This window comes from Rousettus aegyptiacus, unplaced genomic scaffold, assembly GCF_014176215.1.
Source record: "Rousettus aegyptiacus isolate mRouAeg1 unplaced genomic scaffold, mRouAeg1.p scaffold_m13_p_11, whole genome shotgun sequence".
Taxonomy (NCBI): Eukaryota; Metazoa; Chordata; class Mammalia; order Chiroptera; family Pteropodidae; genus Rousettus; species Rousettus aegyptiacus.
The window spans coordinates 90,070,167-90,083,052 of NW_023416286.1; the positions used below are offsets into that span (position 1 = coordinate 90,070,167).

Below are 12,886 nucleotides of genomic sequence, written 5' to 3' on the forward strand. Positions count from 1 at the left end.
CACGAACCATTTTTTCAATTCCTTTTTTGGGCCTGACAAAACTCTTTCCAAACAGGATTATAAACACACCTCAGATTTTACCACGAGGATAGATGATGAATTATGTAACTCATTAGGTCATTATTTAATGTTTGGTAACAGAGCTCCTTTTACATTTGGCTTTGTTGCCATATAAGCGTTAAAGAATTCGGTAGTCCAGTATTACCTGAATTCTAAGTTTTTACCTTTTTCCCTCAAGTGTTTATTTGTTCACTGTAATTCCTTGGTGCCAGGAATTACCGCATCTTCAGAGTCACTGACGAGAGCACAGAATGAAGTCTGAGTGGACTACCCTCCTCAAAAAGAACGAAGAATGGCGACCCCGCGCAGTGAAGAGCTAAACTCGCTGACAGAGTAGCGGCGAAACAACCCAGTGGTTTCCAAAACGGAAAGTGGGCCTTGACGTCTCCCCAAGATCGTGACGCATCCTAACGGTTGGACCGGTGGCTACAGGAAAGACCAGACTTAGTGACCTCGGAAGAGCAAGCGGCACTTCCCCATGTCCCTAGAGTGTTTCCTTTGAAACGGGGAAGGACAAGTGCTGCTTGATACAAACTCGTTACCTTTTCTACGTATTTTCTGATGCTTCTCTCGATTTTCAAATAGTCACGGTGTCTGCCATGCGCCGGGCACTGTCTTAGCTGTCAAGGGGGAACAGGTCCCAGGCCCACACCACGTTTCAGAGGAGTCTATCAATTTCCAAAGTACAGAGGTAATGAAGTGCTATTCAAAGGTCTCAGAGAGTTTCTGCTAATAATATACGTAAGATTTAGTTCCTGATTAGTTTACTGTGATTAGAAAACAACATTTGAAAGCTGTAACCTTTTAGCTTTTTTGCTCCCACAAGAATAGTCACTGTTTTGGAGGAGATGATTTGATTTCTGAGGAAAGCTGTGGTATAGCTTTAACAGCCTTCTTGAGAGGAGTCCAATGTAACTAAATAAAAATATACAAAAAGTATGCTTTATAGAGAACACTGCATAGTTAGAAGAATTTTGGCTATACTTAACCTATGCTTCTGAAAATATGGAGTCTGAAAGGGATAAAAATGGATTCTTTATAATAGGCTCTCAGAACAACAGATATAGTGATGTTTTAAGTTTACTACTGTTGTTGTTTACCATAAAAAAACACGTTTCTATCAAAGCATGTAACATTAATGATCACATCGTATATGCAGATCTTAATACATACTCTCTTGTAAGCTGTATGAATTAAAAAAAAAAACTATCCATGAATTCACTAAATGAAAACAAAAATTCAAAGCAACGACGGCTTCAGAGCTAATAATTCTAGAAGCCTGAAATGTAGCACGGACATAAAGGACTGAGATAAAGCATGTGACTGACAGAGCTTATCTGAACACGAGCAGTTCTTCTGACACCAGGCAAAGGACCAGGGAAAGACAGGGGGTCAACAAGTGGTGGACGACACAGCGGGCCGTCGGCCTGGCCTTCACTGCTGACCTAAAGGAGCGTCTCATGTCCACCGAGACAGGCGCGGGTCATCCCAGTCGGCCTGGGCGCTGCCTCTAACTACTGCACACCAGGCCTTTTAATTTCTATTATGTAAAGGAAGTCCCTTTGGCCACTAGATGGAGATCAGGTTACTGAAAGCTGCGGGCAGTTGGTGGGTGATAAGTATAGAGGGCCTATGCCTTTCTCCGTACTTCTAATCAAGCTCCGGAACCAGAGGCAGACCTATGGCGACTAAAGGGTCCATGAATGAATAGCTTGAAAGGCTGAATAGGCAGGGACGTGTAAAAGACAAATTTTCGCTTGACATTACCATTGCTCCTGGAATAATCCCTATGTAGATTTGGTTGTGTAAACTACTTGTAAATAGTAACACAAATGGGTCTAAATAAGAATGACGGAATGTGCTGTCTCATTATTTACCAAGCAGCGAGGAAGAAGAAGAGAGATACGACCAAATATTAAAACAATGGCAGGCTATTGGGACAATGAATCCGGTCTCTGCAGACATAAAGGCACGCCCACAGTTCATCCTCAGGTTGAATCTGTAAGTACACGTTTTCAATGTCAACCGAAATGGATCGGGGAATAGCAGAGAAGGAAGGGGAATGTTAGATAACATCTACTCTAATTTTCCAAATGGAACTACCATTCAATTCTGAATTATATAACGTTATTACGAATAAGTCTTATATCTGTTATGGATGAATAGCAAACTGGAGACATAAAGCTATAGATTTCCTGGAAAATGTTCGGTTTTGGGAAGGATCAGATATTTCCCTGTATGATATTGCCAAATATTTTGCTTATTTCTGAGATGTTAGATACTATAATTCTGTTCACTTCTAACTTAATGATCACATATGCTCATTCAACAAATACTTACTCGGTTATGTAAAAACAAATGAATAATTTGTGACAGTTTAAAAGAATTCCATTCGCGCGATCAAACAGCCGTAAGGACCAGTGTGATTCAGCATGTAGGAACGTGACCAGACACAAACACACTGATTGCCTGTACCGATCACTGTGCCAGGAGCTGGGCATACAAAGGTGCCCACCGGAGCCCGGGAAGACACTAAGAAGAGGAAAGCTATGCGGCCAGGACGCAAATTGGGGCTAATAGCAGTCGAGACCAGTTATCAAACTCATGAGTAAAAGTCCTCCTGAAAGTTCTGTTGTAAAAGATACACTTGACGGGCCACATACCCTGACCGTGGGAAACACATGCCCTTCGATGTCTAGAACACGTGAGAAATTCAAATAAAATGCAATTAAAATTCAAATGCAATAGCATCTATCATTAGGGATCAATATCTGTAATGAACATAGGCGCTTAATTAAAGAAGAGAAGAAGCTTATGTTTAGGATAATAAAAGAAACATAAACATAGTTAATTAATTTTCTAATAGTTATTATGGATAGTGACCACCATTCTGTCTGCTGCCGTGATAAATCCATCGCACTTAATGACATGTTTATTTTAGAGCTATACATTTGTTTTAGCTTCATTAAATTAAATTAATATATTCATGCCATTTCGAAAGGATTTAAGGTTGCCTGCCTATATTAGTTTCTGATGTTTGAAGCATTCCTACAAGCTTTTAAGAATCTAAGAGAAATATGCATCATTTATTCACATATATATTTCTCCTTTAAGGAAATCACAAAAATAAACACATAGTCATTATTAATAAGGCATCAGTGGGATCGTTTGTGGAAATTTCTTATCTCGTTAACGGGCTCTTTGCAGAGCGACATGGCTGGCAGGAACCTAACTCTCTTTTTTTGGCGGGTAAAAATGAAATGTAAACCAGGAAGCTTCCTTCTGAGGATTAAAATAATCACGAATACATCCTACCACGATAGCTTCAGTATTGACGGGCACGCGGCCTTCCCCGCTGCCCACGGGAGTTCGGGACGGCAGCCCGACTGGGTGGTGACCGACCTCTCTGCAGTCGAGGGGTCCCCCCGCGCTTCGGCGACCTGTCCCCGTTACTTCTCACCAGCGCACGGTGTGGTCTGGTTACTACGCCCGCCAGACCTGCATCAGCTGGAAAGGAGGAGGCTGGCGAAGACACGTCCCTATCGGACACGCTGTTCCGTTGATATTCTCTAGTCTAAAGGTTGCGGCCCTGCAGTGAGGCGCTCCGTTTTAGACCCTCCGTACCTCCCTTTCCGGGGTGGCCGCCGACGATGGCAGTAAACGCGGTGCCGGAAGCCGACGAATGCTTACGGTTACAAAATAAAGGTGGCCGTACTGACACGCGACGTGGGGAGCCCGCCTAGTTAAGCACTGACAGGAAAGAAAAGGGGCATTTTTACTTTTTCACTCTCTGAATGGAGAAGATTTGTCTTTTTCCTGAGTTCGAAATTCACTTTAGCGGTTCGGGCACTACATGTGAGCCGCGGGGCTGGACGCTCTCCTGACTGAGGCACCTGCAGCCAAACGCGCAGCCGTGAGAGGCGAGGCCGACTCGAGCGTACCTGCAAGTGCCTGTCGTCTTGCCCGATCAGGTTCCTCCACTCGGTGAGCGAGCGCTGCAGGTGGGTGAGCCCCGTTTCCCAAAGCCGGATGCGACCGCCCATGTCCACGGTGACCACGCCGCCCGTGCCCCACTCAGCCAGCAGCACGTCCGTGTCCGAAATGGTGGCCAGCCAGGTGGTGTACGGGGACAGAGACTCCGATCTGAAAAAGAAACCGCAGTACCGACCCGTTGGTGGTCCGGGTAACGAGGCTAGTGGAATCTGACTTAGGCTCATTGAACTCGCTATAAAGAATGCTAACGGTCAGCACGTTAAAAGATAAGATACGCACAGATCCATCTGTAAGGGGAAAATACACATTTATCCATCAGTTATTTACATTTTTCTGTATTCGTGGGCTCTAGATGACATTAGTATCCACTGTCAGAAAGAGAGAAGCTCGAAACCGGCTCACACGTCACTAATGTGAAGCGCCGGCCTCACCTTTAGGGGTCTAAGACCAGGCTGAAACTGATGTTTTTTTCTTCACGTGTTTCAACTGCGTTGGTACTTGATAGTTTGCCTTTTCTAACTTAGGAGGTTATATAGATTTATAATAAGGAATTTATATATTTCTTGTGACATATTTCATACATACATATACATGTTTCCTTATTTTTCTGATACATATATAGTCATTTCTAGGAAAGTGACTTTTGCCTGTAAGAGTCAATTACACACGTACTTCTTTTTACCTTAATATAAGTCTTACGATATAAAAAACATAGATTAGAAATTCTAAATACCAGCGTTGGCTCTCTAAATACATCTGATAGTCTCTGTATGAAATAAATGGTCTAAAAGGATGCTCTGATCAGATCATAAAAAGATAAATTATCAATGTCGATTTGGTAAAGCCGCAAAACCACTATGGATTAGGTCAATTTTTATAATATACTAAAATAAACCAAGATGAGTTTCATCTTTTCTTTCCCCCCCAAATCTGCATGAGCAGATATTAAGACACAGTGTAGCAAAGCCAGTACTGGTCTGTGGCCCGTTAGGAACCGGGCCGCACAGCAGGAGGTGAGCGGTGGGTGAGCGAGCCGCTGTGGAACACAGAAGTCTCGGAAAACGTTTACGTGAAAAGAATGACGACAGGTTGGGATCAAGGGTTTCGGGACTACTCTGCAGAGCGAGAAGGGCTCAGAGAAGGCAACGTTCGCTCTCGTGCAGGATGGGTTCATCTCACGGGGCTCTCCCGAAAAATATTTGCCTTCGGAAACGAATGAGTAGGTACAGACGGTGAAGTCGAGGGCTATTCAGGAATAACCAAAGTTATCCACGCGCAACCATGATGTTCGAAATCCTTCCAGGGGCACTCGCGATGTATGAGTCTAGTGGGTACTGTGTCTACCTCCTGGCTGCATGCTTAACTTTCCACCATGAAACTTTAAATCTGCCAGGTCAGTTCCTTCAATATGTCCAAAAAAAAGGGAATAAATGGCATTTACACCACGATTTATACACCAGGTCTAGAATCTCTTTTCCACCTTTTCAATTTTTAAATCCATCTTCCTCTTACATATAATAACAGGTCTTTTGGGAACATAGAGAATTATAGCAGAGCGAAACCTCCATTTACATACACCCACATGCGAAAGCTAGGCAGTATCGTTACTAGCGCAAATAGAAAAATTCGAGGAAAAATACTCAAATTTTACGGTGGGCAAAAATGATGTATTCATTCTGTCCCTGCAGTTACACATAGTTTTACTGAATTTTCTATTATTTGAAGTTAGCCATCAAATGAAAAATTCCTGATAACTAGCAGAATGCTAAATTTAAGCACCTAGCAATAAAACCAAGATCGAGACGGGTTCTTCCCTTGGGTGACATATGTCCGAACAATGACAGTAGTTAAACTCGACAAACTCAGGGTATACTGACAATGAACAGACTTTAAGTCTTGTGGCGCTTAAAATGTGGCAAGTCCAGACTGGCAAGTTCTGTGGGTGTAAAATGCATACTAGATTTCAAAGACTTAGAAGAAAGAAGGAATGTAAATTATCTCGTTAACATTTGTATATTAAATACATGTCAAAATGATAATATTTGGGATATACTGGGTTAAAAAAATATTATTAATTCCATTTGTTTCTTTTTACTTTTTTAATGTGCTTATTAAGGCAGGGGTCTCCAACCCCCAGGCTGTGGACCGGTACCGGTCTGTGGCCCGTTAGGAACCGGGCCGCACAGCAGGAGGTGAGCGGTGGGTGAGCGAGCCGAGCTTCATCTGTGTCTGCGGCTGCTCCCCGGCGCCAGCATCTCCGCCTCAGCTCCGCCTCAGATCATCGGGCATTAGACTCTCATAGGAGCGCCGGGCCCTGGTGCCACCAAGGTTGGGGACCGCTGTATTAAGGAGTATAAAATTACACGTGTGGCTCACAGTGCAGCTGTCAACGACTTGCAGCGAGCAGCTGGCCCTGGTTACAAACACGGCCATGCTTCCAGGTGTTCTTTCCGTGGCAGGTATAAAGCTTAGTTCATATAGAAAGTTAAGAGAAAAACACTGAAATAAAAGGCCAGGGCTAATGAGTGAAAGATTAAGAGAAATGACGAAAAAGTTCTTCAATGCTTTAGAGGTGTCAAAAGCAAAACGGTTGTTCTTTGCTTTTGTTACTTGAACTAATAGTATATTTTAATGAGCACCCAGTTAATAGGGAATAAGGACGTTCCCCAAATGACTAAAAGCCATTTTCCCCTAAAATGACAAAAAGGAGGCAAAGTCACACACGTCGGAACCAGTAAATCCGTTTCTTTGACGGTGTTGTCATTATTCATACTTCTTGAACCTGACTGAAAGGGTCCGAAGAAAGGAAACCTTTCCCGAGTTACTTTGTGCCATTGTGCTATTTTATTCCGGGGGTTGGAGGGGCCGGCATAAAGGCCACCCGGTGATGGGCTGGGTGACGAACCAGTCCAGTGTCCCTGGCCTTCTGCTAACACCGGACGGCTCACTGGGCTCCTCCGCTCAGGAGCTCAGGCGAGAGGTCCTGAGCTGTGAGGGCCCAGGCCCCGGGGAGGGAGCACACATGAGCGCGGGACGCGAGGCCAGGGCAGGTGTGCGCTCAGGTGGAGACGGGCCACAGAGCATCCGGAGAGGGACGGGCTCCAGGTGAGGATGCCTGTGCCCGTCAAGGCGGGGGCGGCACCACAGCTCCGTCCTGCGTCCGTGGCCTCGCTAGGGTGAGCGCTCTGCTTCCGCCACTGGACGGGGACCGGAGTGGTGACCGGTGACGGATGCACGCCACGTCTCTGGGGCCTCCGGCCACCGCAGAGCCTTCGTGACGTGGCTGCACGGTAGCGTGTTTAAAAACGACGTCAAGCAAACGCCATCTAAACCACCCCGACATTTCAAACACGTTTCCCTCAGAAAACTAACGCATGAAGAAAATTTCTACTGAAAATGCTGTTTCCGATACAGAAAAATTTATCATTAGGACAGATCGAAAGAAAAAAAATGAAGACTTGAAGGCTGACAGAGTTACACTTATGTAACATTTGAACATTTTTCCGAAATGAAAATAAAAATAGCAGTTAAGGCATGCAGAAGAACAGCAAGATATAAACCAAATGTAACCAAAAAAAAAAAAAGAAAAGAAAAACCATGCTCTTCAAGGAAGCAAACACACATTTATCCCGGGTACTTGTTAAGAATGCACTCATTTTTATCTGACACACAAGCTGAGGACAAAGGTGGGAACGAGTTACCTGGGAATAGGGATATATCGGAGTTTCTTCGACTGAAGATCAGTGACTTCTATATAACCAGCTGTCTGTGGAGGGGTCACACCTGCAAATAAGTCATGACACGAGTCAAGCATTAGCTTACTGCCTGATACCAAAACAGGGCCAAAGAGAGAACGAAGGCCATTGAACATGGCGGAAAGTTATCAGTGGCCCGAGGCAGAACTCAAGACCTACTTGACAAGGTCTCGAGCCAACGCCGGTGTCAAGGCCAGACTCTCAGAGTTAGGTTGTCAGGGAAATACAGAGACTGTCAACGAGATACACGTTAGGCCACGATTCTTTACTGTCAGAAAACAGCTTCAACTCTTTGCATTGCCTTTGCTAGCTTCCCAAGATGGGTCAGTGTTTTGGCCCTGTAAAAGGACATGTTTCATCATCTGAATTCTGTTTTCCTTCTTAGGAAGTCACAGCAACAAAGGTGCAAGACAGTGGAATCGGACCGTCCTGGCGTGAAGCCCTGGCTCCGACTAGGTTCCTACTTGTTTTATGCCTTTATGCCGGGCAGGTGAGTTATCGTTCTGAGACCTGCTTTTGGCATCGGCAAAGCAGGGCCAACGGCAGCATCGTCGGAACATCGCAAGCACTCTGAGGGTTAGGTGAACTTAGTAAACGCAGAGAGTACCTAGTTAGTAGCGGCCCGACACCCAGAAGCAGAGAAAGATGGGGGCGGGGGACGGGGCAGCGAGGGGAGGGCTCCGGGTCACGGAGAATGCGAGGACACGGGGCAGGAGACGGTTCAGCAGCGATTCTGAGGCTGCTTCCCGGCGAATTCCAGGGCTTTACTGACTGTGCCCCACAGTCCTGGGGACCGCCTTCACCTCATGGTCACCAGCTGCCACCACGGGCTGTCGGGATCTCTGCTTAGTCTTGGCAGACAGTATTGTGCACAGTGACAGCAATAAAGACTGAGGATTCCTGTTTGTGAGATGAGGAAGCCGAGGCTCACGGAAGTAATTTAATAACGTGGGGGCGTCACGGAGATGGCTTTGCAACCCGGGCCTTTCTGCCCCTGACGTCCGCCTTCTGTCTGCCACTCCCCATGGCAGCCATTTTTAAAATAGCTCCATTTCACAAAATCTGGGCCACTAATGTCTCTTAAAACAAATAAACAAACAAACAAAAAAACAAAAAACAAAAGAAACCAACTTCCTCTAAACAGAATCCATACTTTTAAAGATTTTTGTCTGTCTGTCTATCCACCTTCTCTCCTTACAACTTATGATTTGAATGAGACATCCATTTATCAAATTTACCAAATGTAGTTAACAGAAAATAAGAAACTTGGCATTTTTACTTCATGTTGGCGGTTGAAAGGTTTTGAGTAGGCCACCTGAAAATCTCTTATTTATCCAACAAATGTGGTCGAGCTCACTGTGCACCAGATACTACAGGAAGCACTGAGGACAGAGAGGAAAGAGATGAGGAGCCCGCGGCATAAAGAAGAAAGTTCTTAAAATAAACAAACAAACAAACAAACAAATAAATAAATAAAAAGCAAAACAAACTGTGGGCTCTTGGGGACTTCGAAACAATCCCAGGGCGAGAAGCACAGGCCGGGGGCCAGGGATGGGCTGCAGAGCTCCGTAAGGAGTGGTCCCAGGGGGCAAAGAGGAAGGAAGGGTGCTGTCTCTGCGGAAACCTGACCACCCAGCTGGGTGGGCTGCCCCTAGACGGCCACTTATACCAAACGAATTTGCTCACCCTACGTCATGAGCTGCCTGCGTTCGCAATGCTGCCTGGGGCATAAGGTCGATCTTGGATAAAGTTTTGCACTACATCATTTTGACAGTTCCTGCTGCTAAGACCTAGCTGAAGCCGAAGGAATTATTTATAGACCCAGGCTCTTCGCCAAAAACGACCAGTTATTGAAGCTGCTGGGACCGCGGGAGCCGCTTAGCTTTTTGGCTTGCCACTTGGAGGTATTTTTTTCATAAGTAGCGGTATTAAGCCGGGCTAATGCCATTAGCGCTTTTAGACGGCTCGTGAAAGCAAAGGACAACTTACTTTAAAAATATCTTTTTTCCTACGTTTTCCTTTCCTTTCTCTGTGCGAATCAATTCCATAGCATAGAGAGGGTGAGAAAATTCAATAATGGTCGTGTCTATTTCAAGAAGGAGAAAGCAAGAATTTTACTGCTGGTGTTGAAAAATCTTTGCACGTATCAGATAAGGCAGTTTGTGGTTACAAAGTACTTCAAAAAAAAATTACAAAGGTGGTAGTGGTGATGGCAAGCACTGGAAAAACAATCAGAATTAACGTTTACCGATTGGAAAATAAATCAGCTCAGAATATATGATTGAATTAAGGAAGTGGAAACTGTGGCCAGAATGTCTTCCAAACGTAGCCAAACCCTTGTCTATCCACTTGAAACGTTTCAACACCGTAGACAGGACGGAGGCTCCGTAAATTTCCGTTACATTTATAATCCAGGTGGATTTCAAAGCCAGGTGTAAACTATACTTAGGGATTAGTTCCCAACGACTAAAAGGAAGAGCAGTGGAGACAGTGAGCAGGAGGGGAGGTAAAAACTGCCAGGCGAAGCCGCCGAGGACGTTTTCTGCGGGAAGACGAAGTTATGTAAAAAAGCCCAGTCCGCCCAGCAGTGTACTTCACCGTGCACCTGTTAACTGCCGGTTAACGCACTTCGCTGTCCATAGCTTAAACGAGTGATGCGTGCCCTGCACGAATGCCCATCCCCAAACTTTGAATTTACTCAGCGTTCAAAAACCAGTGTGCTGCTTTCAATCCAGGGTCACTATTTTGTGTTTAAAGAGCTGAGGCCTGTGACTGAAGAAAAAAAGAAGCTAACATTTAACTGGAAGAAAAATTATTGGAAGAAAGTAGTAAATCTCTCCCCATGCGCATTAAACAAAATTACGTCACCGTCAAGCCCCCGGGAGGGTAGCCTTTATGGTTCCTATTGATTTTTTTTTTTAATAAAAGGTTGTTATGTATAAATTGTGATTTACAGCAGTGAAAATCTATGAGGTGGAGCTACTAGTTCCTGACTAATCAGATTCTGTTTACTTTAAAAAACTGGATTTCGTCAGAGGTCCCTGTGCACGGAGATTAAAGAGCCACGCGGGCAAAAGGAAAACCAGCCAGCCCGTGACGCTCAGCCCTCGCTTCCTGTTCCAGGGGACCCTCGCGCCCTTCCCTAGGCTGTTTCTTTGATGTTCACCTGCCTTCTCACGGTGCCATGTTTCCGTTTTCGGCATTGTTTACTGACCGCCCACCAGGTACGATGGGCGTTTATTTACTCTTTTTCCTATGTCTCTCCCTTGCCCAAATCCTCGGTTTTCTCATCCGCAATATGTTGATACGATGACTTTGGTTAGGTTAACATCCAGTGCTTATATTATAAGTATATTATATTAATTTATAGGTTACAGAAACGCTATTCGCAGCTGAGGTATGTAGTCTTACTGCTTTTACTTTCCGGCGCAACTTCTTCTGTTCATGGGGTTCATAATCATGTTTTGTTGTTGGTTTAGTTCTTCACCTACTTGGCGCAAATTCGTCCTCAAACGGTTCCCTAATTGTCAGAATTTCTAAATATGTTCGTATATGTTGGATTGATCAATTCCGCCTTCTTGGAGGCATCTCTCATGACACCTTCTCGCCTCTCCCCAACGGAACTCGTTGGTCTAGAGGCCTCTGCGCTGCTATCACCCTGGGGCCTCCCTTTACTGTTCTCTTCTTATCTGTCTGTTTTTTTTACAGCCCACATTTATGAAACTCTTCCTATGTGTCAGACACAATCCTAAGCAGTTTATATACATTTGGAAGATTTAAGGAACACTAATTAAACAAATGAGGAGACATAAAACTCATACTAAAAGACATAAACAGGCGATTCTCAGAAGGGCACATCACGACATATGAAAAGATGCTCCGGCACACTAGAAATCAGGAAAACTGCAATAATAACAACAACAACAAACTGCTGTACGAGAAGAGATGGACGCCGAGCACCGGGACCTCTTTTAAGCCGTCGGGTCGACGACTCTGGGAAACAATTGAGTAATGTCTCTCTTAGGTACGTATCCTACAGACTTTCAACATATACAGAAGAAGACAGGCACGAGCCTATTCGCGGCCCACTGTTTTTAATCGTAAAAGAGGACAGAAATACGCATCGCTAAGAACGGGTGCATGAACGGCGGCGTGACGGCCGTGAAGATCAATGAGGCACAGTGATCGGCACGGACGACGATGAAGATCCTCTTCTCGACCAAACCCTGGTCAAGACTTTCTGATCCTCTTCCCAACTAGACCCCGAGCTTCGGGCTCCTGTGCTCATCTAGGGATTGCTAACTCGGCTTGACCAACGTCCCCTCCCCTCGAGATCTGGTTGGGTTCCTGACCCTCCGTTACCTCCCAGGTGAGGTCCGTTCGCCCCGGCCCGCCTTCAGCAAGAACCCTGTGAGGCTGACGTGGGCACGGTTTTCCTGCTCCTCTGATGTTCTCTTAGTAATTCTCCACCCCCTGATCCCGACCAGCAAAGTTGGAGGATCTATACTGCCTGATTTTAAGACTTAGCTATCAAGTGTAAAGACAGAAAGACATGAAGAGAGTATGGTGTTAGCGAAGGGACAGAACGGTGAACCCCCAAATAGACCCGCGCATATGCAGTCGGTTGATTTTCAGCAGAGGTCCGAATACTTCAATGGAGAAAAGACAGCCTTTTCAGCAAATGGTGCCCGAATACCTGAATATCCCCATGTAAAACAATGAGCCTCTTCTACCATAAAAATCATTTGAAGGAAATGGTGATTTATGTGAAGGAACTAATTCTAAATCCTATCACATCGCCAGGACTTTTCAAACCCAGTGACAGGTTATAATACATTTGGCATTATCGTCATGAAGTTCACAATAACGTGGTGAATGTAAACACAGGACAACATATTATTATTACCACTAGGACGTAAATAATAATCAGCTGCTCAATAATCGCAGTTTTTCATAATTATCCGTTATAATGAAGGCCAGTGTGCTCCAGTAAGGTCGCTCTGGGCTAGGGACTGCGAGACCTTGGTGCAAACCTGGGCTCTGCCGGCCCCTGGTCAGGTGACCCTCTGGGTCAGTTT

At 45.0% G+C, this 12,886-nt stretch overlaps 1 protein-coding gene across 2 annotated transcripts in view; it reads right to left on the bottom strand.

Annotated features, from left to right (window-relative positions):
* VWA8 (von Willebrand factor A domain containing 8) overlaps positions 1-12,886 on the bottom strand; it is a 236,391-nt gene that overhangs the window by 64,081 nt on the left and 159,424 nt on the right. Inside the window, exons 36-38 of one of the 2 annotated variants that reach the window (XM_036228917.1) lie at positions 7,755-7,836; positions 4,002-4,203; positions 2,638-3,810 (exon numbers count right to left, since the gene is read on the bottom strand). In XM_036228917.1, the coding sequence (XP_036084810.1) occupies positions 3,670-3,810; positions 4,002-4,203; positions 7,755-7,836 (425 nt within the window). In that variant the 3' untranslated portion in view covers positions 2,638-3,669. Of the gene's footprint in view, positions 1-2,637; positions 3,811-4,001; positions 4,204-7,754; positions 7,837-12,886 lie in introns of those variants that run through there. The other variant, XM_016158150.2, reaches the window with a different exon arrangement.